The 24,439-nt window shown below is 27.2% G+C and overlaps 8 protein-coding genes across 17 annotated transcripts; 4 read left to right on the top strand and 4 right to left on the bottom strand.

Moving 5' to 3' along the window:
- The first annotated feature begins 202 nt into the window (after positions 1 to 202).
- Positions 203 to 3,138, top strand: LOC122573310 (septin-1). The gene is made up of 7 exons (XM_043739469.1): positions 203 to 499; positions 592 to 671; positions 836 to 1,028; positions 1,119 to 1,377; positions 1,457 to 1,822; positions 1,901 to 2,005; positions 2,076 to 3,138. The coding sequence occupies exons 2-7, from the start codon at positions 648 to 650 to the stop codon at positions 2,206 to 2,208; spliced, it is 1,080 nt and encodes a 359-aa protein (XP_043595404.1). The 5' UTR covers positions 203 to 499; positions 592 to 647; the 3' UTR covers positions 2,209 to 3,138.
- Positions 3,139 to 3,279: 141 nt separating this feature from the next.
- Positions 3,280 to 4,587, bottom strand: LOC122573312 (mitochondrial import inner membrane translocase subunit Tim22). The gene is made up of 5 exons (XM_043739475.1): positions 4,447 to 4,587; positions 4,007 to 4,362; positions 3,749 to 3,933; positions 3,592 to 3,664; positions 3,280 to 3,523 (listed from the first exon to the last, which is right to left on the bottom strand). The coding sequence occupies exons 2-5, from the start codon at positions 4,248 to 4,250 to the stop codon at positions 3,441 to 3,443; spliced, it is 585 nt and encodes a 194-aa protein (XP_043595410.1). The 5' UTR covers positions 4,251 to 4,362; positions 4,447 to 4,587; the 3' UTR covers positions 3,280 to 3,440.
- Positions 4,588 to 4,618: 31 nt separating this feature from the next.
- Positions 4,619 to 6,954, top strand: LOC122573309 (cell division cycle 7-related protein kinase-like). Of its 4 annotated transcripts, XM_043739466.1 has the most exons (9): positions 4,619 to 4,751; positions 4,983 to 5,176; positions 5,251 to 5,458; positions 5,533 to 5,626; positions 5,722 to 5,864; positions 5,926 to 6,040; positions 6,119 to 6,449; positions 6,569 to 6,687; positions 6,815 to 6,954. In XM_043739466.1, exons 2-9 carry the CDS (start codon positions 5,137 to 5,139, stop codon positions 6,935 to 6,937), a joined length of 1,173 nt encoding a protein of 390 aa, XP_043595401.1. In that variant the 5' UTR covers positions 4,619 to 4,751; positions 4,983 to 5,136; the 3' UTR covers positions 6,938 to 6,954. The 4 variants fall into 4 exon arrangements, with proteins under 4 accessions (XP_043595401.1, XP_043595400.1, XP_043595402.1 ...); XM_043739465.1 differs by having other exon boundaries at positions 5,926 to 6,449; XM_043739467.1 differs by lacking the exon at positions 6,569 to 6,687 and having other exon boundaries at positions 5,926 to 6,449.
- Positions 5,278 to 11,023, bottom strand: LOC122573308 (protein unc-45 homolog B). 3 transcript variants are annotated; one of them, XM_043739463.1, is made up of 6 exons: positions 10,786 to 11,023; positions 10,131 to 10,562; positions 9,665 to 9,994; positions 9,135 to 9,575; positions 7,263 to 9,037; positions 5,278 to 5,415 (listed from the first exon to the last, which is right to left on the bottom strand). In XM_043739463.1, the coding sequence occupies exons 2-5, from the start codon at positions 10,551 to 10,553 to the stop codon at positions 7,409 to 7,411; spliced, it is 2,823 nt and encodes a 940-aa protein (XP_043595398.1). In that variant the 5' UTR covers positions 10,554 to 10,562; positions 10,786 to 11,023; the 3' UTR covers positions 5,278 to 5,415; positions 7,263 to 7,408. The 3 variants fall into 3 exon arrangements, with proteins under 3 accessions (XP_043595398.1, XP_043595399.1, XP_043595397.1); XM_043739464.1 differs by lacking the exon at positions 5,278 to 5,415 and adding an exon at positions 6,342 to 6,386; XM_043739462.1 differs by lacking the exon at positions 5,278 to 5,415 and adding an exon at positions 6,689 to 6,967.
- Positions 11,024 to 11,603: 580 nt separating this feature from the next.
- On the bottom strand, positions 11,604 to 15,467 carry LOC122573711 (DCN1-like protein 5). Of its 4 annotated transcripts, XM_043740469.1 has the most exons (7): positions 15,327 to 15,467; positions 15,156 to 15,248; positions 14,715 to 14,927; positions 14,126 to 14,261; positions 13,624 to 13,990; positions 13,347 to 13,554; positions 11,604 to 13,266 (listed from the first exon to the last, which is right to left on the bottom strand). In XM_043740469.1, exons 4-7 carry the CDS (start codon positions 14,248 to 14,250, stop codon positions 13,181 to 13,183), a joined length of 786 nt encoding a protein of 261 aa, XP_043596404.1. In that variant the 5' UTR covers positions 14,251 to 14,261; positions 14,715 to 14,927; positions 15,156 to 15,248; positions 15,327 to 15,467; the 3' UTR covers positions 11,604 to 13,180. The 4 variants fall into 4 exon arrangements, with proteins under 4 accessions (XP_043596404.1, XP_043596407.1, XP_043596406.1 ...); XM_043740472.1 differs by lacking the exon at positions 14,715 to 14,927; XM_043740471.1 differs by lacking the exons at positions 15,156 to 15,248; positions 15,327 to 15,467 and adding an exon at positions 15,016 to 15,149.
- Positions 15,468 to 15,925: 458 nt separating this feature from the next.
- LOC122573705 (fidgetin-like protein 1) lies at positions 15,926 to 18,390 on the top strand. Of its 2 annotated transcripts, XM_043740456.1 has the most exons (3): positions 15,926 to 16,333; positions 16,417 to 17,859; positions 17,961 to 18,082. In XM_043740456.1, the coding sequence occupies exons 1-3, from the start codon at positions 16,179 to 16,181 to the stop codon at positions 17,962 to 17,964; spliced, it is 1,602 nt and encodes a 533-aa protein (XP_043596391.1). In that variant the 5' UTR covers positions 15,926 to 16,178; the 3' UTR covers positions 17,965 to 18,082. The 2 variants fall into 2 exon arrangements, with proteins under 2 accessions (XP_043596391.1, XP_043596390.1); XM_043740455.1 differs by having other exon boundaries at positions 15,929 to 16,333; positions 16,417 to 18,390.
- LOC122573709 lies at positions 18,293 to 20,184 on the bottom strand. The gene is made up of 8 exons (XM_043740463.1): positions 20,054 to 20,184; positions 19,673 to 19,919; positions 19,490 to 19,615; positions 19,319 to 19,421; positions 19,121 to 19,244; positions 18,881 to 19,046; positions 18,670 to 18,798; positions 18,293 to 18,608 (listed from the first exon to the last, which is right to left on the bottom strand). The coding sequence occupies exons 1-8, from the start codon at positions 20,168 to 20,170 to the stop codon at positions 18,433 to 18,435; spliced, it is 1,188 nt and encodes a 395-aa protein (XP_043596398.1). The 5' UTR covers positions 20,171 to 20,184; the 3' UTR covers positions 18,293 to 18,432.
- Positions 20,185 to 20,876: 692 nt separating this feature from the next.
- Positions 20,877 to 24,078, top strand: LOC122573706 (protein arginine N-methyltransferase 3). Its single transcript, XM_043740457.1, has 9 exons — positions 20,877 to 20,999; positions 21,071 to 21,198; positions 21,480 to 21,833; positions 21,919 to 22,088; positions 22,155 to 22,313; positions 22,382 to 22,569; positions 22,647 to 22,873; positions 22,961 to 23,320; positions 23,396 to 24,078. Exons 2-9 carry the CDS (start codon positions 21,186 to 21,188, stop codon positions 23,503 to 23,505), a joined length of 1,581 nt encoding a protein of 526 aa, XP_043596392.1. The 5' UTR covers positions 20,877 to 20,999; positions 21,071 to 21,185; the 3' UTR covers positions 23,506 to 24,078.
- The last annotated feature ends 361 nt before the right edge of the window (positions 24,079 to 24,439 follow it).

Raw genomic sequence — 24,439 nt, 5'->3', positions numbered from 1 at the left:
GAACTGCGAATAATGTGTAACATTCTTAATATTTTGTAAGTTGTATTATTAAATAATTTAATATTCAATTTTAATATAACTTTAAATATTAAGCGAATATACGATTATAATTAATTAAGATCAATTATTATACTTAAAATTAAATACTTAACATTAATTTATGTTAAGGAATTTTGTAACTTGAAAACAAAATTATAATCATAGTACGTTTTATGGAATACCAAAGTTTATTTCGATAGCCACGCCTAAACTTCTCCCTTATTAAGGGTACCCCTCCTTATTCCTAACACAGATATACAATATTCCCATGTACCGTAACATTTCCTGTACAGTCGGTGCAATATCTTTGTTTCATATTCAATGAATCTATAATAAAAGTGTTTAATTCTGTTAAATATAATATTGTTTGTTTATTCAATGCATGCAGATAATAGGAAAGTGATGTCAATTAAAGCAGGAAATTTTAAGTTCAAATAACCTATTCTTATTGATGATATATGTACGTATATTTCGGGTATCTTGCCTTCTGTCACAATAAGGCGCCTGTTAACTTGAAATTCAGTTTCTGACCCTTCTCGATAATATTTAAAGGCAGCACGCAACGATATTAACGTCTTCTTACCATCAGATTGAATTAATACGAAAATATGTCTAGTGAAAGCGTAAAAACGGTGGGTATAATATAATTGAAATGTAAACGTTTTTTTTATATTTTCACATAATTTTTTATTATGAAAAAGAAGATGTTTGTATTATTTACTAAATATTATATTTTTTATCAAATATGCATTTGAAATACAATTTGGTTTGTCAACTTCTACCTTCTTTTTGATAGTTTGCTAGTCTTGAAACACCTGGATATGTGGGATTTGCAAATTTACCGAATCAAGTCCATAGAAAATCAGTAAAAAAAGGATTTGAATTTACATTGATGGTTGTTGGAGAATCTGGTCTTGGAAAATCTACATTAGTAAATAGTTTGTTCCTTACTGATTTATATCCAGAACGTATAATTCCTGATGCCATAGGTAAATTAATCTTTGTTTATATATTTTCAACTATATATATATATATATCTCACATATATTATAGTCAATATATTAATATAATCTAAACAGAGAAAACTAATCAAACTGTTAAACTTGATGCTTCAACTGTGGAGATTGAAGAAAGAGGTGTCAAACTTAGATTAACTGTTGTTGACACCCCAGGTTATGGAGATGCAATTGATAATACAGATAGTTTTAGAGCTATCATACAATATATAGATGATCAATTTGAAAGATTTTTACGTGATGAAAGTGGTTTAAATAGAAGGAATATAGTAGATAATAGAATACACTGTTGTTTTTATTTTATTTCTCCATTTGGACATGGGTAAGATATATTAATTATATGCTTTTTTTGTTGTGGTATAAAATAGTGATGCCCTTATATATCTTTTTATCTTTACTAGACTAAAACCTTTGGATATAGAATTTATGAAACAACTTCATAATAAAGTTAATATTGTGCCAGTGATTGCAAAAGCTGATGTACTTACGAAAAAAGAAGTACTGCGTTTAAAAAAACGAGTTATGGAAGAAATTGAAGGTAGTGGTATAAAGATTTATCCTTTACCAGATTGTGATAGCGATGAAGATGAAGATTACAAAGAACAAGTTAGACAACTAAAAGAAGCAGTTCCATTCGCTGTATGTGGAGCAAATACCTTATTAGAAGTAAAAGGACGAAAAGTACGTGGACGATTGTATCCATGGGGTGTAGTAGAAGTTGAAAATCCAGATCATTGTGATTTTATAAAACTAAGGACAATGTTAATGTATGTGGTATTTATTTAAAAGTATATATTAAGTGTTGAAGGGAATTTTCATTATTTATTGTTTTTTTATATTTATAGCACACATATGCAAGATTTACAAGAAGTAACTCAAGAGGTACATTATGAAAATTATCGCAGTGAAAGACTAGCAAAAGGAGCTCCTGTACCACCTCGGAGACAAACGTAAATATGATGTTACAATTATAAGAAAATATTTGGACCATACTTTTTAATTCAATTCTTTTACTAATAGGATTGCAGAATCTGAAAGAAGCAATTCTGTATCAGAGAAGGATCGTATTTTACAAGAAAAAGAAGCTGAATTACGACGAATGCAGGAGCTAGTGGCTGTAATGCAGGCGCAAATGCAACAACAACAACCTTAATTATATATGCTTTCTGCACAAATGTGTGAAGAAAAATTAATTCTTCGCCATTACAGGTGCCAAAAAGTTGTATTAAATGATTAATTAATTAATGCTATTCAAGACAATTTAAACATAAATTTACAATTTTCAAGAATTTATTTTTGACTATCTTAATCAAGAAATATACGTTTTTTATTGAATATTTTTGATTCAGAAAACTATAGGTAATTATCTAGACATAAAATGGAATGTGTTAACAAAATCGACAAGTAAAGTAAATTTAAAGTACAGAAAACTAATTATAGATAAAGTAACTATAATTTCATAATTACACAAGAATGCGTAATAAGTGCCTTGCATATTTTTCTTTAATAAAACAACTTATAATTTTAATTATTAAAATACAAATATCAAAAATAGTATATAATCCTTTTATAAAATAAAGCTATTATAAAACAATTTGTACTTCTTAAAATAACGAATGTAATACAGCTTATATTCGATAAAATATCATATAGTATTGATATAATACGTAAAGATAAGCAGAAACACTCTTTTTAAGTATAACACAAAATATAGAAAATCTCATTTTAAAATAGGTAAAGGAGATTCATGAGGTACAATGTGAATTTAATAATAAAGAACTAATATTTGTTGTATAAATATATATAATGACATTTTATGAAGATTGATATTTTACACAATTGACAAAAATATTAGTAAAGCTATACAATTTGCATATCGTCCAACATTCTATGTATATTTTTTTATATAACAAATTTTTAAGACTGCCAATATTAAATTGTCAATAATCATTCAATATATGCAAACACTACAACATTTACTTTTTGCCGTGATAAGCAGTGTTAAATATAAAATGTAGATTTACATGTTTACATACATATTCGCAATATGTAAAATATTATGGTCAAATAACATCAATTTTATTTTTAATTAATAATATATACTAGTAGCCATTTAATTCATTTTATAATTTCTATCTGAAAAAAGATCAGTTGATCAGTTTTACTAATACATTATGTTGAAAAGCGGAGATTTGTAAGAATGTAGGTACAATGAATATTGATGTATTATGTGAATTTACTTTATTTTTTAACTATTGTACTTATGTGTATGCATTTTTATACTAAGAATGTTCTTGTGCTTTTTATATGTATTGTACAGGCATACTCAAAGTGTTTTATACTTTTTTTATACAAATATATATCTACTATAACTTATAACATTGTTTAAGATTTATGCATATAGTAGTCTATCGCTGTTGAAAATGCTGCAAAACCTGCTGCTCCAATTAAACCTGCTTTCACACCAGCTAAAACACAAGATTAAATTCAAGTATAAATATATAAAGTTATATTTAAATTTAACATAAAATAGTACCTCTTAGACCTATTATTCCACCTGTTAAACCACCAGCATATGTCCCGTTCTTCCAATCAGATTTTCCTCTATACTAAAGGGAAATTGTAAAATATTATGATAAATAGATAAATGTAAATTAAACTACAGCTTTATATTAAATTTAAAGAATTATTACCGATTCTATTGCACATTCAGTTGCGGAATATACACAACCAACTACAGCAAAATTTTTTGCATAACCTAGTGTTGTAGTTTTCATTTCTCTAAAAACTTCACGAACAGTTTGCTGTTTTTCAATGCTTGCCATATTTGGATTTACACTAGATGAGAATAAACCGATTGCAGCTCCTAAGCCATATCCTACGAATCTAATTTTTTTTAAATTATACTGACATAAATAATAGTTATTTTATAGTATATAATATAAATATACCTATAACACAACTTGCAATACTTTTAAAGATACAACTCTCCATTACACTTTCTATTAATTTTTCTTCATTAGTTTTAAGTTGTATAGGTCCCACAGTTCTTGGAATTATAATATTTTCTCTAAACCTCTCTTTACTGCCAATAAGATAAAGCGCTATGTTATCCAAATCCATGTTATTTCCCATTTTATTTTCATTTATTTCTAATAACTGTGATGATGATTTGGATGAATTGATATTAAACATATTTTTCTCAATATTTCCTACTTCTTATAACAGATAAATTAGGACATGTCCCAACTGCTTTGGATTCAATTCTATATCTTAAAACTACAAAATAATTCTATATTTATGCAACCTATAATAAAAATACTTCATATAAATAAAATCAAAATAGAAATATATCAATACAATTCAATCAAAATATTAGTATGTTTCTTACCTTAACCTCTATTTAAAAGAACTTAGAAAGTTCTTTTTAAATTATGTATTAAAATGTATTAAAAAATAATTTTTATATTTTCAAAAGATTAATTATTGCTGTTTAACTATATATAACAATATTATATTTAAAATAATAAATATAACCGAAATTTTTTTTAACGATGAATATACCAGCTTGCTGCTTGTTACATATATATACACATAAGAATTCCTAAGTATGTATATACACGTATTACCTAATAGTGTTAATTCTAAAAAATATGTATTTTGGAAGAAATTTATACACATTATAAATCTGCATAGGTATATAAATTTGAAATAATTATTACATTTTTACATATTAAGCGTAAAAACTTATTTGAGAAATGAAATTGCAAATTTCAATTGTAATAAAATATCAAATAAAATTTGTTTTCACTAAAAATGAATATCATTATACAATAATTAGATTCTAAATCTATACATTTTTTATTAATGTGATATTTTACTTTATTATTTAAACACCATTAATATATGCATGTTTTAAATATTTAGAATGGCGCCAATGTCTAATATTTAATAGGTTATCATACACGTGACAGCTAAATTCTTAATATTAAACAGTGAAATTATTAATTTCTTAAACTAAGTAATTTTAAAATAGTTATTTGATTATTCAATTAAGTAAATTAAATGATATATTGAAGTCATGGAAGAAAAAATTCAAATGGAAGAAGATAATGATGATGGTAAAAGACTTTATTTACAAAAATTTGTTGAAATTATAGAGAAAAATAAAAAACTTAATAATATACAATTTCAGAAAATAATGTTGCTGTTAAAAATACAATTCCACTAATAAAAGATTTATTTCATGTACATGGAAAAGTTGGAGAAGGAACTTTCAGTTCTGTGTACTTAGCTACTTTAAAACTATCTGACGGTTCTAAAAAATTTGCATTGAAACATTTAGTTCCTACTAGACATCCTGAAAAAATTGAACGAGAATTACAATGTATGCAACAGATCGGGTAATTGATATTTTAAGCTTGATTGAAATGCAAACAATATGTATATAAATATATATTTATAATTTCTTTTTCAGAGGAAAAGATTATGTAGTTGGATTAGAATTATGTTTACGAAATTTTGAAACAGTAATATTTGTAATGCCATATATGAGGCATGATAAATTTTCGGTAAAATACTTCACTTCTTATATCTCAATTAATCTTAATTTCATAATATTATAAATAAGAGTTTAATAATCTTAAAATTTAATAATATTAAATAGGAATATGTACAAGATATGACTGTACAGGAAACAAAAGATTATATGATTGCATTATTAACTGCATTACGAAGGGTTCATAAATTTAATATTATACATAGAGATGTCAAACCCAGTAATTTTTTATATGATAGATGCAACAAAAGGTATAACAGCATAAATTATATTCATATGAATATATTATCTTAATTTTGTATTTCTTAATAGATACTTGTTAGTTGATTTTGGATTAGCACAAGAATATATAGCAGAGAAAAAATCTAACAATCTTAAATTACTTAATTCTGAAACACAAGTTGTTAAAAGGAAAAGAACGGATGAAGTAATGTATCAATTATTTACAATTGTAGAAGAAGTTTCTTTAAAAAACGTATGTTGTTACTCTCTAATATTTTTGCAGAATAGTTTAAATCTTTCTCTTGATAGAAGAAGAAAAGGTACAGAAGACAAGTGTTACTGCTTTGGTAAAGCAAAAGTTTGTTCATTATGTATATCAAGACCAGAACAGACAGCCCCAAGAGCTGGTACACCAGGTTTTCGTGCTCCGGAAGTTTTACTAAAGCATCCTTCACAAACACCAGCAATTGATATTTGGGCAAGTGGAGTAATTATGCTCTGTATTCTTAGTGGTACTCAACCATTTTTTCTTTCACCAGATGATTGTACAGCTTTAGCAGAAATAACAACTATATTTGGGTCAAATAAAATGCAACAGTGTGCACGCAAATTAGGTTTGAAAAAAATCATTTTTTTTATACAATTTATATTGTAGTCTCTTACTTTCTTTGGTTTGTTCTAATTTATCATTTTGCTTACTTTATATATTTTAAATCTTTCTTTGATAATTCAGGAAAAAAAGTTATCTTTAGTGAAGATATACCAGGGGTTGATATTGTATCTTTATGTCAGAAATTACAAAAAAGAAATAAAGGTTTATTAAATAATAAAGATCATAACACATGTGAAAAGGTATCTTCTATAATTTAACATTTATTCATAAATATAATTAAGAATTCAAGTATAATATTTTTGTTTTTAAATAATATGCAATGTAATGTATTAAAGATTTTATGTTAAAAAATATTTATATTTTAAGGTATCATTGGACACTCAGTTTCCAAAAGAAGCTTATCATCTTCTACTAAGGTTATTGGATTTAGATTACAAAACACGTCTTACTGCAGATCAAGCTTTAAATCATCCATTTTTTAAATTATAATGTATATTTTCATCTTAAAAATTTTTGAATCTATTTTTGACAAATGTAAAACAGTATATTATAAGTCAGTTAATATCATAAGAATAGCTAAATAATACTAGATTTAATGTTATACTGAAAATATTGCACACTATGAAACTTGTACATATACATAAATGTATACAAATATATAGTATATTATTATTTATATTAAATTAAATAATTTAGATTTTTAGGCATTAAATAAATAGTTCTATATTTTTTATATAACTATATTATATGTATAATATTAGAATATTAATAAATGCAATATTTTTACAATTTAACTATGTCTAAAAATACTTACGTATTACTTAAATATTTTATTGTGTTGTTTGCTATGAAAGATGAAATTGATAATCTTTCTTTAGGCACCTTGCGGTATTATGATAAATATTCATTATTAGATATTCTTTACACACCAAAATTAAATTAAGTGCATACTGTATATATTTATTCAATATTTTCCAAATTATTTGTATTTTGTGGTACTTGTTCTTCATTTTCACTTTTCCTAATAAGTTTCCATTCTGCTGCAGCTTCTAATGCTTTAGCTGCTAATTCTTTAATTTTTTTGTTTTCCACTGTATCACTCTTTGTCAAAGCCATTAAAATTTCCATTACATCAGTTTCAATCATTCTACTTGCTACATCTTTTGTACTTTTCATCATATTTAAAACTATTATAATCCCTCTATGTTGTAAATCAGAATTTGGATTAGCAAGTAAATAATGTAGTGATTCTAACCAATCCTTTGAATCAAATATTTTTATGCAAGACTTTATGCTAATTGATGTTAACATTGCTAAGGCCCCTGCTGCCGCCATGCTTGTATCTACATCTTCATCTTCACAAAGAATGACCAGATATTTAACTCTATCGTTTTCTTGTTCATAATACTTAATAGTGTCTTCACACATCATTAAATTATTTATAACCTGCGTGGATGCACGTTTTAACATTTCATGATCTTCATACATATAAGCTTCAACTTTTTGGAAGCCTCCTTCTTTTAAAATTCGTTTTCGAATACTATCATTAACACCGGCTAAGTTGCATAAGGCCATTAAAGCTTCAAAGTTTTCAAGTGCAGAGCATTCTGGATTTAAAAGATTTAAAAATGGTCGAACTACCTCCATTATTCTTTGTCCAGGAAATGCAACTTCTGGATTTATTGTAATTCCTAATCGTGCGAGAGCTTGTGATGCTTGTTTTTTTCCTTTATCTGTGCCATCTAGAGCTAATGGTAAAAGTGCTTTTCCTCCACCTTGTTGAACAACAATTCCTCGTACATCCGGTTGACTACAAATTGCATTAAATACACGTGCTATTAGTTCTTTGCTATTTTGGCTTTCTGTTTTAGAAAGTGCGACTAAGGCATATGTTACACCGGCGTTAGCTAATGCAATTACTCTTTTATTTACAAAATCTATATCATCTAACTCATGTTCTTCTGGTATATGATGTTTTGCAAATTTCGCTAACTCAATCATTTCTGGTATAAGTTCTTGTTTATCATATGCATTACATAAATTCACTAATGTAGTAACGACGCCATAAATTACAGACTGATCTCCAGTTTTGGCCAGTTCTATCATTGCTTGAACTGCTTGTACATCTTCAATTAATTTTTCTTTGACTTCGGCATCAAAAGTAAGATATGATAATCCTTCCACTGCCCATTTTCTCATATCTTTTTGTTTTTTAGGGTTAATTAAAAACCTTCTACAAGCTTCAGCCAATTTTTTCGTTGCTCCATCAGCAAATGGTCTTATTGTAGCATCTGTACCACCTGAACTACCTAATTTACACAATCCTACTAAAGCACGTACTCTAATAGAATCATCTTTAGATTGGTACAACTTCTTTAATATATTCACGCCTTGATTGATAATTGTGGTAGCTTTGTCTTTTTTGGATGCAGCGGCAATAATACATTCGCAAGCAACTTTTTGTTGTAATAGATCTTCTGTTCCTGCCATAACAAGTATCATTTCTAAAATACCTCCCTTAGCAATTATTGTATTTCCAACATCTAGTGGACCAAGCAATAAAGTTGTTATTGCAACTACAACACGAACCTATTTAAAAGAATAATATGACACGAATAAATATATTACAAATTTATATTTTTCATAATATAGCTTTCATCAAAGATTAAACAAATATATTATTTACCTTAGATTCTATATCTGGTGTTAGTAGTTTATCTTTTATATATTCATCAATAGCATTTCTAAATTTTTCTTTTGCTGCATCATAATACATATTTTCATAAATTCTTGCCAAACACACACTTGTTATAGTTCTAGTAGATGATGTAATGTGCATTGAGGATTCATATTTATATTCTTCAAGCTCACTAGCTACTTCCATTAAACGTTTCAAACCATGAAGTTCAACTAATCGTTCTGCCCAATTTAATGCAGTATAGTGGATGTTACGCATAATAAGTTCTATAATTGCATCTCTAGCTAGTCCAGAAATTGTTCTGCTTGTTACACTGTACAGTAAACAAGATAAAATAGTATCTATCTCCTTGTTGTATTTATCACACAATTCTTTGTTTGGTTTTGAATCTGGTTTGTTAGTCATTCCACTATATGTGTTTAGTATTGTCTGTAAACATAATTTTAAAAAGATATTAAGATGAACATACATCTTAACGTTGAAAATAACAATTTTTCATATTTATTAAATTTACTAACCTGTAAACAATATTGAGCAGCATTTACTCTTTCTGCAATTATACTGTTGATCATCTCTAAACACCAAGGTATACCAATTTGCTTTATAATAGTTTCAGTTCTATTAATGTTATCTTTACATAATTCTGCAATAATTCGAACACCAATTGTTATTATTTCCTCACTTTTCTCAAGTTTAAGCATCTTTATTATTTTAGAGACTACTCCATCATTAAACATTATTTCTGCTCCAGCTCTTTCCCGAGCAAGAACAAGTAAATTGTTCATTGCTGTTTCTCGTTTTTCACTATCTCCTTTTATTTCGAAAGCTATATCTATCATTTGTGATACCTTTAAAAGAACATATTCATGTACTGGTTAGTATATTATAGAAAAAGATATTTTCATAGTTTCAACTATGTAAAAGTTTTAAAATACACTTTGTAATTGATCTATCATGTTATATAATGAATGCTAATATACAAACCTTTACACTAACACGAGAATTTTGTCTATATCTTTCTTGGACAATTTCATGTAACTTTGCAGCAATAGGTTGAATTGCTTTATTGCCAGGATCTGCAGAAATAATGTATCTTGCATCACGATATGCTTCTTCGTATCTTTCCAATGCTTCTAATGCTTGACATCGACGAAACAATGCTTTTGGATCATTTGGAGATATTTTAAGAGCTTCATCACAATCTTCAATTGCTTTATTATATTTTTCTTGTTTTAAATATGTAGCTGCACGATTCTTATAATATATAGCTTTCTCTGAATTATCTTCATTTGTAAGTTTCAATGCATTTGTATAACAACTTAAAGCTTCTGACCAATTTCCTTTATTGAATTCCACATTGCCCTTCTCCTTCCATTCATGCGCAGTCAAATTTGTTGTTTTTGTCATGTTGTTTAACTAAACGTTTTTTAATAAAAAAAATTAATTATGCATTGCTTCAGAAAAATATTCATGTTATAAAACAGTTTAATATAACAATTATTTAAATAAATTATAGTATATTATTTACACAGCATATGTATAAATTTAAAAAAAATAGTACTTAATACATAATTGCTATGTCAAGAAGAAATTATGAATAATACCAATACACACATATGTAAAACACTATAATACGTACCAAGAACTAAATATTATATGATTTTCTTTGAAATATTAGAAATTTAAATGTTAAAAGTTTGATTGCCGGTATCTCTTTCGAAAGTCTCTAACGCAATACTGAGACTGGCACTGCTTCTGCATCGTATTAAAAAGGGAACAGATCTATCCAGACGTCACTAGACTATTGCATGTTTATTTTAAACTGTGTTCGCCCCACGATCGAATAAAAATAAAACTGCCGGGTTAAAATAATTTTCAAACCCGTTAGTAACGTTATCATGCTACCTACATCTTTGCTATATTAATTGAATTTTCTTTTTACAAAAATAAAAAATGATATCAATGTAAAACATGTTTAAATGTATTAAATCATCGATGTTTGTTTATAATACTTCATATTTTCTATTTAAATTGAAATACAAATACGTGTAGCATGTATGTACAAAATATATAAATATGTATGTGCGCTTATAAATATTGGCGCGATTTTTAAATACGCTAGACACTAGCACTTAATATTATGAAAGTATTGATACATTCACTAGATATATGAAATTGTTTATGTAGAAATTGAAAAGTATAATTTTAGACCTTTATATAACGATTAGAGAACATCATTAACATTATTACCACAGGTTAGCTATCTATTTATAGGTTATAATCCTAGGTTTTATGTTTAGGATTGAAGATTAACTTAGGTTTAAAATCTAAGACAATTGATTATATCCAAAAACTATAATGTGTGGATGGAGAAATACACACACACACACACACACACACACGGAGAAAGATAGAGAAAGAAAAAGAACATCATTATGTAAATAAAGAAAATATACATTTATTGAAAAAAGTATTTTATTTATTTTACCTTCGTCATTACATTACATTCTCCACATCGCAGTTGTATTGCAGCGATATACGATGATTTTTAATTCTTGTTTCTAATTTCTTCATTATGATGTATGGGTTTATAATTTTCCATTAGATACTTTTTTCATTCGTGAATTAAGATTACTATTAATTTGGAAGTTATGAGCGAAATTTTAAATTTAATTTTATATTATATCATTAATGATAACATTATTTGTAATAGAAGTGCTCATGCAGGAAAAAATATACACATACACATAATTAAGCAACTTTGATGTAATAATTGAACTAATTTATAATATTACCGCAATAATTTCCTATGTTATTATTACTGGACAAATTTGTTTATTAAATAAAATTCAGAATCGCGATGTATGTCCAACTACTCGCGATTAAATCTGGTAAAAATTGGCAATTGATTGAGCTAAAATATAATACAAATTATTTGAACAATCACCATACATTTAATCCATTTCAGTTGTCGCAAAAATTTTTATGACGAGAAACATATTTAAAAAAGAGCGTATTATACCTCTCTAAATTAGTGAAACCGATTAAAAAATATACGTATATTTGATTTTTATTACAAAAATATACTCAATCCTGTTTAAATTTCTTGCATTGAATAAAAACATAATAGTGTATTATCTTACCGAATATTTCGAAATAAATTTAATTTCAATATTGCATAAGTGTTATATTGATTTAATAAGAAATTCGATATTCTAATGTACATCGATATTTATGTCATGTATAGGAATTATTTTATGTGAGCTAAGTAATATGTACCAATGTGTTCTATTGTATTTTAGATATTAAACATTGTAATAGCACTTACATACTATACATGTTATTTTATTTATGAACCTACTTAATAACATTCGTGATTATTAAATATTTCGTGATAATAGTTATACACATATGTCTAAATTTTGTAAACATTTTTATATGAAACATACTTAAACACTGTAAAAAGAATTTTGGATATATGTTTATGAATAACTTCACTTGTAATTTTATACTGTTCAACTTATAGTAAATCAAAATAAAAATTTGTTATACTTATTAATATCTAAAATATAAAGCTATTACAATTTTATTAATTTATGAAAATAAGATTTAAAACAGCAATAAAAAATTTATCTCTTTTATACAAAACTTTATAGGTAATATACACTGTGTTCTACTTTTTCCATTTTATAATAGAAATTATATTTTATAAATTGCACAAGTAAATCTTATATGAAAATATATTTATTTTTAATCACAAGAATTTCTGCGACGAACCTTGGACTAGCAATGAATGGTGATAAGTAATTAAGAATAATCTAGAAAATTTGTAACCAGAGTCCACTTAGAACTGTGTAAAATCATATTAAGATAAACTACTTACATTATCATTGATTAATAAAAAAGGTAGTACGAATGATGATAATTGAAATGTTGCGAGGTTATGATAGAAACAGAAATTTCGTTATTAACAAAATATGGTGATAGAAGAGATGAGTTCTTTTTATTTTAGTAGACTATTATTATTGAATGTTTCAGCTGCCCCTAGCTTCTGTTGAAGAAGCTTCTTCACCACGTTGTATTTTTAGCCATTCAACAAATTCATCAAGCATTACTGGCCCTGTAAAAAATGCATGAACTATATGTAAAGTATGCACGTAATTAAAATATATTTGTCAGTGACATTATGCGATTACACACATGCTCCATCTAAATCATAATTAGCTAAATCATGATTGATTGTACGAGAAAATTCTAAAATGTTGCACCACTGATCTTTATTGATCACTTTGTACTTCGATTGATCTAGGAACTGCGCGAATTGTGTAAACAATGGCCAATGTTTTCCCAAAAGTAATTGTAACATAACTCTTGCTGTTTCCATATCCATACTTCTTTGATCTTTGTCCTAAAATATGGTGTATAATACATATACATGTTTGCAAAAGTTTTAATACATACAAAATATAATACTTACTCTAGCAAAATCATAAGCATATCTGTATATTCCCTTAAATGTATGTGGATCATTTAATTGATTCCTTAGGTACTCAAGTTTCTGTTGTATTTTACTAATAGAATCACACTGTAAGTCCGAAAGACCTTTTAACCATTCGCTTAGTGTAAAGAAACCCATTTGTCGGGCATTCATTTTATATGCAAGAACAAGCATTACTACATTTTCAGGTTCTACACCAATATCCTCACAAAACTTTTCCATTCCTTCAGGCCCAAGAGTATCTGAATCATCAGGTGTTGTATATTCTCTAAACCACGTGATACAACGTTTTTGGGAAAAAGATGAAGCAGTTGAAACATCTTCTGTTTTTGAATAACGTCTCGCACTGGAAGGAAGTAATATGTTTATTGTATTTAACATAAAAGGATCCAACAATGTGATACAGTTATAAAGTTTAACTTCAAATTGTTATTGGTTTATACATATAACATAAGTTCAAATTTGTTGTAACACAATTTACCTAGATGTATGTCTAAGTCTTTTTGAAGGATGCCTCGATATACCCTCTTCATGAGCACTAGGTGACATTTCAATAGGCGTATGATGATTTGTGCTAGAGGGCGCTCTACGCTTGCTGCGTGGCATCCCTCTTTTAACTAAAAAAAATAATTTAATGTTTACATGAATTACCATAAAATATAATAATTGATATATTTATTTACTTATTATACACAGTCCTTACCTATTAATTAATATGTAATAATTAGTATATTAAAGTTCCTAATATAATGAATAGGTACATGATTCTCAAAAATAAATATATTATTAATAAAACTCTTAATAACATATTAATAATTTATAAATATTTTCAATTGACATTAATTACGATAGACTGTTATATCTAATTTATATAAGTTTTGATTTTGTTAATTTAGTAACTAAATATGTAATATATATATTTATAAAGATATTTTCAATTTTGCTTCATTAAGAGAATAAAAAATATGAATTGACAAAACAATAATAAGTCAATATCAAAAGAGGCATAAAACTAATTTGTCCATATATTGAAATAGTATAAAAAGAAATAGTATAAATAAACTACTTACCACGCAGCAACAATGTAAGTAATATAAAAGATTAAGAAGATTTAAAGGATCCGTAATATAGCTGGTTTATACTGGCTAAACTGACATTTCCTTTCAGTCTTAAAAGATCGAGTTTGAGGTTAGGTTCGGCAATTAATCGGAGTATATCGTAATTTTCAATGTTTTTTACTTTAGCTTTAACCACTTTGTACATGTGATGTTGCAAATAAATACCTAAGAGTTATTAATATATATTTTCAGACACACTAATCTTGAATTATGTTTTTAATGTAGAAAAAGAAGTATCCAGTTAAATAGTTACAGAGCTTATATATGCAAATTATTTTCTGTTGCGACATGAGTCGTATTGTAATACCAAATGCTTGCGGAAAGATGAATCAATGATTATCACATTATAATGAAATATATAAGTGTATAATAAATTGAAAAGACCCTCCCTACCTTGTTGAATGAACCACTAGAACAATTGTACCAGAAATGTATTTCTCAGAGTCAAAAGTCAACATCAATATAAAACTTGCTTTGTAGTTTAGTCTATAAAAATAATATCAAACATAGTGCCAGCGTCATCAAATATTTAAGTAATTTATTAATTTGGATATTTTGTACTACCTAAACGCTGTACGGTTAAATAAAATTTTTTGCAGCTCAGTTTTATTTCATTTTATTGCCGTTTTGAGACAGCATGCCTTTTCGCAGGGATACCAAATGTAGAATTTATTTCCCACTAGCATGAACAATTATGGAATAAAAATGAATATTGATGTTTCATCATTAATTTGTATTATTTTAATATTAGCAAGGCTTAGTATAGGAAACTTAAAAATGTAAAAATTTAAGTGATACGGTGTGATACCATAAACTAACAATTTAAAAAAAACACACACACAATTTATAAAATATTAATACACTATTTACGTATATTTGCCATTTTTATGTTAAGATTAATCTTTTATTTATAAATTAAGAATAAAAATAACATGTATATAAATCAAACCACAAGTGAATAACAGGATAGGGGCATTATTCAATATATATTTTTGTCGCACAGTTTAGGTTATATTACCATTTTGATGTTGTTTCCAATGTTACCGATTCAACAATAGTCAAGTAGCAGTACCGATCGTTAAAAAAACAGAGATCTTATTATGGACAAGGTACAGGGGGCGTAAAAATCTCGGTGATTTTTTTCACGATCGGTATTTCAGAATGTGAGACAGAAAAGTCCAAATCCCAAATTATGAATGTGAATGTTATTGATTTGAAATTAGAAATTATACATTTGTATAAATAATTACATTATAAATTTTATTATCATCGATAGTAGTTACATATGTTTTGTTAATTGTTCCTTTCTAATTGACGAATTGAAAAAGTAATTAACAACTGACTGTTTATTTATGCTACAGTATAATAGAAGATTAAATAAAATTTATGTTAATATAATATTTTTGAGAGACAAATATGGCTACTATTGATGCAGAAATTAATAAGGAGAAGAATAATTTCTTAGCTGCATATCACATCCTAAAATTTTCAAAAAATGATAAAGATGATACAGAAGTTGTAGACATTGAACGTAGATGTTTTGCTATGAAATATTTAACAGCAAAACAGTGGTAAGTTCTATAATTTTATCTCCTATTCAGATATAAGTAATATATTCAATGTATCAAATACATACATAAATTATTTCATTTAGTGAATCAGAAGATGTAGCAGCTTGTCTACTTCAAAGAAGTTTGGAAGATTATCAAAACTTAATGGAAAATAGAGATGGGATAAATAATTATTGGAAACAATGTAAGTTACAAACACCAAAGATCAATAGTAATCCACAGAAATGGAAATCAGGTTTATGCGATATAAATATGGCACTAAATTTTGTGAAATGTTTACCTTGCCAAGATAATAATACCATGCCATGTCATAAAAGATTATTTAATGATAGACAAGTGGAGAATATCATTAATATATGGAAAAATAAAGAAACTGAACCAAGAAATAGAAAGATAAGTACTCAAGCAACACCACATCTTAGTCAGAGTTCAAATGCAAGTAGTAAAAAAGAAGTTGAAAATAACACGCAATGTGAAATTGATAAATCTTTATTTTCATCCAATAGCTCTACAGATGAAAGTATTAGCACACAAATGAATTATAATAAACAACCTAAGACTTATTCTGTCAATCAAGAAAATCAAATTTATGCGCGACAAAGGCTTGTCAAGTTTGAATCTAGATCAAACTTTAAATTTACAAGAGAAGATCCATTTAAAGCATCTAAAAATAATCAGGATCAATTGAATTACTACAGAAATAATATGAAATTAAAAACACAAGTTTCTGTTCAACATAATGAAGAAGATTCTAACACTGTTAAATCTAAAATGAGCTTTTTCAAAACTGCTAGGGATGAACTAAATGTGCAGCAAATGAAAGCTAATAAGCCAATGCAGAAAAAGACTCTAGGAGGGAAGGGATCTGTTAATTCTAAATTTGTTTGTCCATTTAAAAGGGAAAAAGAGAAAACTCAGGAAAACATGTACAATAATGAAAGTGACGCAATGGAAGATGAGAGATTAAAAAATGTAGAATCAAAAATGGTTGAACTAATCAAGAATGAAATAATGGATTCAAAGACAACTATTTGCTGGGATGATATAGCTGGTTTAGAATACGCGAAAAAGATTATAAAGGAAGTAGTTGTATATCCTATGTTGAGACCTGATATATTCACTGGTTTACGTCGACCACCTAAAGGAATTTTATTATTTGGTCCACCAGGTACAGGGAAAACACTTATAGGAAAATGTATAGCATCGCAAAGCAAATCAACATTTTTTTCAATATCTGCAAGCTCTTTAACTTCAAAGTGGATAGGTGAGGGAGAAAAAATGGTCAGAGCGTTATTCGCTGTTGCTAAGGTTTATCAGCCATCAGTGATTTTTGTTGATGAAATAGATTCGCTGCTCACTCAAAGATCTGAAACTGAGCACGAAAGTTCTAGGAGATTAAAAACTGAATTTTTGGTGCAATTAGATGGAGCTGCAACTGCAGATGAAGATCGCATTTTAATTGTAGGAGCAACAAATAGACCACACGAACTAGACGAGGCAGCACGTAGACGACTGGTTAAAAGATTGTATGTTCCTCTACCTGAATTCCAAGCTCGTAAACAGATCATAAATAATTTATTAATAACTGTTCCACATAATCTTACTGAAGAAGATATAAATAATGTAGCTGAACAGTCAAAAGGATATTCCGGAGCCGATATGTCGAATTTATGTAAAGAAGCTAGCATGGGACCAATTAGAAGTATTCCATTTAGTCAATTAGAGAATATTAGAAAAGAAGATGTCAGACAAGTAACAGTCGATGATTTCAAGGAAGCACTGGTACATGTACGTCCTAGTGTATCAGAATCAAGTCTAACAACTTATGTTGAATGGGATGCTACATATGGAACTGGAACAGCACAGAATTATAAAGCATAACACATACTTTTACCATTTTTATACTAGTATTACAGTGTATTTTTGTACAGTACAAATTTTTATAACAAAAATATTTTTTGCGCTATAGTAAACAACTTCTTAATAATTACAATCAAAAACTCAAATTTTCATTTATTATTATATTATAAATAAAACTTAATTTATAAGAAATTTTACATTAGACTTATAATTACATTTTGGTTTGCTTAAAGAGTATATCACATAAACTTAACAATATAGAATTTTTTGTGGTAACCAATAATTAAATATTCCTCAATATTAACCATTATATTTAATGAAATAACAGTTGAGGAGTCAGGACACAATTTGTTTGAATTAATAGTATTAAAATCAATTGCTCCAAAATCGTTTATATAATATATATGAACATTTCCTATACAGAAGTAATTATTTAATACAATTGTAAATAATCTTATATTAAATAGAAAGATTACCTGAGTCCAATCCCAAAATGAGCACATGCGCATATATTAAAATTGCAGTAGGTGTTCCATGTAAAATAGGAAATAAATTATAGATCTTCCATTCTTTTCCTTGTACTAAAAAACCCACATATCCATATTCTATAACAATTGCATTATTGAAATATTTTATTAATTTTATATGACTATTTTATATATCTGTTTAGTGTATATAATTTCTTACCTGTAATACAGGCAATTATATTTGGTTTAAATACATAATAACGACGAATTCTTATATTTAGTGGTTGAACACGTGTATAAGAGTTTACATGTATCAGTGTATAATCCTTTTGATTTGTATTCAAAGTCAAATCTACACAGCACCCTCCTTTTGTATATAAAAGTACCTAAATCACAATTTAATTTAAATAATAAATCAAGAAATTATAATTTCTTTATATAGTTACTCCATTATTATTACTTTATTATTGTCTGCACCAATAGCAATAATATTATCTGAATCAAGTTCATACACAGTTTTTGGTATTGATCCCACAATACTTATTATATTATGCATGGCGATATAGCAATAACTGTAACTTGTACTATGAAATGTTTAATATTTAGTAATGATCACACTGATTGTTTTGATTATAGTTTTGTGTCCTTTAAATCATACCAAATTAACTTTCCACGGGTTTTATCAATTGGCTTCAATGTACTCACATCCCAAAAGCATATGTGATTATTTATAGAACTAGATATACAAACAATACTTGTTTCTATAAAATACAAATGATTAATTAGAAGCCTTCTTGACAGATTTTTATTTAGTAAAATTTATAAATACCATCTCTGAGAAGCTTTACACTTTCTATATATTCCATATGATCAACTATATGTTTGCTTGTACGTAAATTGGGAATATTGTAAAAATAAACGAATCCTGCAGATGTCCCCATTGCTAATAGATTTCCTACAAAAAAAATTTGTTATAAATATTAAATACAATTTTGTATCTTTAATGTATTACCTGAAGTATCTATACAAGTAATATATTCTGAATGATGGTCTTTTAATGGCTTAATACATTTACTTTGTGCATTACATTTTTTCATGTTTTTGCATTTAATCCATAATTTATACATAGCTATCCAAAATTTAACATCATGTTTCTCATAAAAATTAGTATATTTCTTTGGACTCAATGTTTCGCATAAAGTGGTCCAAAAATGTTCAGGAATTTTATCTTTGCACAATTTATGCCACAGGGTACTTTGCTATAACGAATAAGCCAGAAAAATAATTGGGAGATTAAATACGAATATGTATTAATAATAATGTATTATGCGAGTATACATACTCATTCTGTTAAGAGCACTCAAGTTTTATAGTAAAAATTATAATTACTTACCTGCAAAACTTTATCGATAATTTCCTTCCAACATTTACAAATTATTTTCAAATTTATAAGTGTTAGCGGATCGACATACAAAAATATATGTTCCCATATATCGGGAGGGAAAATCATTGTCGTATTATAAATCAAACAAATTAAACGTAACTAAATGAAAAATGTTCAAGATTTTTAGCTATCACATATGTATTTCCTGTTAGCTGCTTGCTACGTTCTATGCTACAAATGTATGTAAAGTTTTTATCGATTGTTATCGACTTTCATCGCAATGTTGTTGCGTGTTGCGTTCGAAACAGTTTTGAAAATTCCTGAAATTTCCATTCATAATTGCGTTGATGATTATGAAAGTGGAGTAAGTTTTATATTCTTTTTTTCAAGATATTTAGATATTTAGACCTTTACATTTGGGTAAAAATACTTTCTCATGATAAAATAAAGTATTTCACGACAAATTCTTACTTTTGTAGTACACATTCTCTTTTAGATAAAATTTTTAATTAATTACAAGATTTTTAACTGCTGAACAAATTTACGAAAATATTTTATGTTACTGTGGCATAAATCGATGTAATATGTACTAAATAATAAATGAGACTTTTTAATTTTCTACTCAGACAACTTTCATAATCACCGGCGCAAAATTTGTCCGATGACAAATTAATTGTTGAAGAAATATGATTAAATAATGATTTACATAAAATGCTTAATGTTTATAAGAAGAACCATTTTATTTCATCATATGTCAAGAACTACATAGAAGTTATAGAATTTATAGGGTAGGTCGAAGTTCCGTTGTATGTTACATATCGGAGAAAGTGTTCCAGTTTCAGTGCAAGATTCATTAAGAGGATAAAAAAAGCTTAAAAAGGTCAAGAGCATTTGATGTCAAGTCGAATCAATAAATATTAAATTATAGTTTAAAGAGGACCATCTACGCCAAAAAGTTTGTATTGGCTAGGAACGTGATGTGAAATAGAAAATATTGATTTGACATTAAGCCAGAGCTTTTACCAGGTTCTGCACGTGTACGGATGAGTGGAATCTCTAACCTTGAAAATTTTAAACAATCTCGTCTCTATAAGAATAACTGTAGCAAATTCACTTCATTCATTATATAATTAATTGCAAAATGACAGATCAAGGTATATATAATATTTTGTTATTTATATACTTATATATAATACAAATTAAGAATAAACATTTATAGCTAGCAGTCACATATTACATTTTGATTATTTCGAAAATTTTTGATATTGTTTATCTAATATAATAATAATTTAAAAAATTATATAAATATTTTAAAATTTATTCAGTAATTTTCTGAATTACCAAACCATTGCATTTTTCCATTGATAATAAATTTTAATATTATTGATAACACTTAATATAAAGTTGATTGCTTTTAATGTTTTTCATTCCTTAGCTATTTCTTCAAAAGATAATTACGAATGTGAAATGGATGGAACAAGTGATGATGATAGCGGAGATGATTGGGAAGAAGTGACAGAAGATTTTGAATCTATACCGTGCCTTTTTTGTAATGAAGTTGCCAATAACTTTTCTATGGCATTAGAGCATCTAATAGCTTCACATAGATTTGATTTAAAAAACTTTATAATCAAACATTCTTTAGATACTTATTCGTACATCAAATTGATTAATTTTATTAGACATAAAAATGTTTTACCTGATCAGTTAAATGCATTGAATATAAAAACATGGGAAAGTGAGGAATACTTAAGACCTGTTATAGAAGATGACCCTTGGTTAATGTTTGGTAAATATGAATACAATTAAATTCATTATAAATTAGTGTTTCTTAAATTATATTTGATTTTCATTCATTATTTCTGCACATAAAGATATTGAAGATTTAGAAGAAAAGACAACGAAACCTATTGCATATACTGTGAATTCAGAAAATGGGTGTGTCACATTATCTGAGGCACATTTTGCTGAATTACAAAGAACAATACAAACACTTAGAGCACAATTGGAACAACGTGAATCAGCATGTCTTTTGGCAATACAGGTATTCACATAAAAAGCTTAATGTCTATATGCCAAATAAAGCAGATATTAAAACATTCAATTCTAGCAAATAGATGAAATGGCAGAAAAAGCACAAAAATTGATCTTAGATGGTGATTTAGATGAAAACAATACTCTCAGCTCTTCTGGTAATTCTAATTGTAATGTTGATAAGGGTTACTTTAATATTTACAGCCATTTTGCCATACACCATGAGATGTTAACAGTATGTATATGTATATTTTTTTAATAATGAATATGATTCCTTAATAATGAGTACAATTATTTTTACAGGACAAAGTACGAACCGAAAGTTATAGAGATGCATTCTTAACAAATGCTAACAGATTTAGTAATTGTGTGGTATTAGATGTTGGTTGTGGAACTGGAATTTTGTCTATGTTTGCAGCAAAAACTGGATGTCGCAAAGTAATTAGTGTTGATCAATCAAATGTAATATATCATGCAATCGATATAGTGAGGTAAATAGAATATAGTAAATAGCACTTTCAATATTTGGTTTTTCTTATCTAACATGATCTTTTTTAATATATCATAGAGAAAATAATTTAAGTGACATTATCACTTTAAAAAAAGGTCGGCTGGAAGACATTAATCTCGATGAAGATAAAGTAGATGCGATTGTGTCTGAGTGGATGGGATATTTCCTTCTATTCGAGGGTATGTTAGATACAGTGATATATGCGAGAGATAACTATTTGACTCCTGGCGGAATACTTCTTCCTAATAGATGCACACTCAGTATTGTGGGAAGTGGAGATACTAGTATGTATCTTCGAAATAATAGAATTATATAATATTTTTAAATTTACTCTTTCTATTTTATTATTTTTATCTTATCAATTTTTGTAGGGAGATATGTCGAACTCATTGATTATTGGTCAAACGTGTATGGTTTTAAAATGAGCTGTATGAAAGCGGAGGTTTTACGTGAACCGAGTATAGAGATTTGTAACGCCGACGAATTAATAACTAGCACTGTTGAGATACAAGCATTCGATTTATACAAAGTAACAAAAGATTGCGTAAATTTTTCATCGCCTTTCGAATTTAAAGTAAAAAAGACTGGATCGTTAACTGCGATTGTTGGCTATTTTGATATCTTCTTTGACTTGGACAATCCAATTTATTTTAGTACGGGACCTTATTCGCCTCCAACACATTGGAAGCAAACAGTATTTTCATTGAATGAACCTATTAGCATTACCGAAGGTAAGTTAAATAAAAGTTGAAATGAAAATGATTGTTTGTCAAATACAAGAAAATAAATATAAGAATTTTTTATAGGGGAAATTTTACGTGGTAAATTAGTCTGTCGTAGACATGTTAGAGATATTCGAGGACTAATGGTTACAATTCATATTAAGAATACTAGCCAGGTTTATTACTTAGAATAATCTAATGATACTCGCTTTGAAGTCTACTTAATAGACGTAAGTGCCAAAAAGGAAAAAAAGAAAAAGAAAAAAAATAAATAACATAGGGTCCATAACAGCTTGCTGGCTATAAAACTATTGATGACTATCATTAAAAATTAAATAATAGATGAAATATGGTTTAAAAAGCGTAGGAAAAATCGTTCAGTATCCGTATTTTTTATGGAATTGTGATTTACATTTTGAGTCCCTGTAAAACTGTAGAAATCATATAATCTCGTATAGATCGAAAGGTTTTTGACTCCTGCAATGATGAAGATAGACATAAACAATCTATATATATAGGATTTTTTTTACTTTATTATGTATTTTTTTTAATATATATAACCAAAGATTATACGTTGATTGTTTCCGTAAATTATCTTACATAATCACAACGCACATGCTTTCTACAGGATATCGTCGCAATTAATGCGAACTTTACGGTAGAGATTATTTACGATTCGTGCCTTTTTGATAGTCGATAAACTTAAACATTTATAATTGACCATAAAGTTAACATTTTGGAAGGTTAAGTAGTTCCGAGAAAAACGATATGATAGCGTTTCATTTTACAGTTCTGTCGAATTATGTAAAAAATTTTACGATAGTGTTAAAAATATATTTAAGTACATACCCGGTTGCACAAATATTCTATTGATTTAAATAATGATAGTTCCAAATTTTTTAAATATTTCTTAATGATCATTTTAAATAATGATATTTTGTATTTGAAAAAAATGATCAAATTTAATTAGTGCAGTCGGGATTATTCTTACGCTTTTATTACACAAACAACGATTTCGAGTTCGCTCGAATTAAATTTAATCCAAGAGTCCTATAAATAACTTCAACAAATGAATTAAAAAGGAAATATGCATAATTTTTACCAGCATATCTTCTTCCGTCACGATAC

The sequence above is a fragment of the Bombus pyrosoma genome, linkage group LG12 (assembly GCF_014825855.1).
Source record: "Bombus pyrosoma isolate SC7728 linkage group LG12, ASM1482585v1, whole genome shotgun sequence".
Lineage (NCBI taxonomy): Eukaryota > Metazoa > Arthropoda > Insecta > Hymenoptera > Apidae > Bombus > Bombus pyrosoma.
Note: the sequence above shows the minus strand (reverse complement) of the source record. Positions and strands in the feature narration are given on the sequence as shown.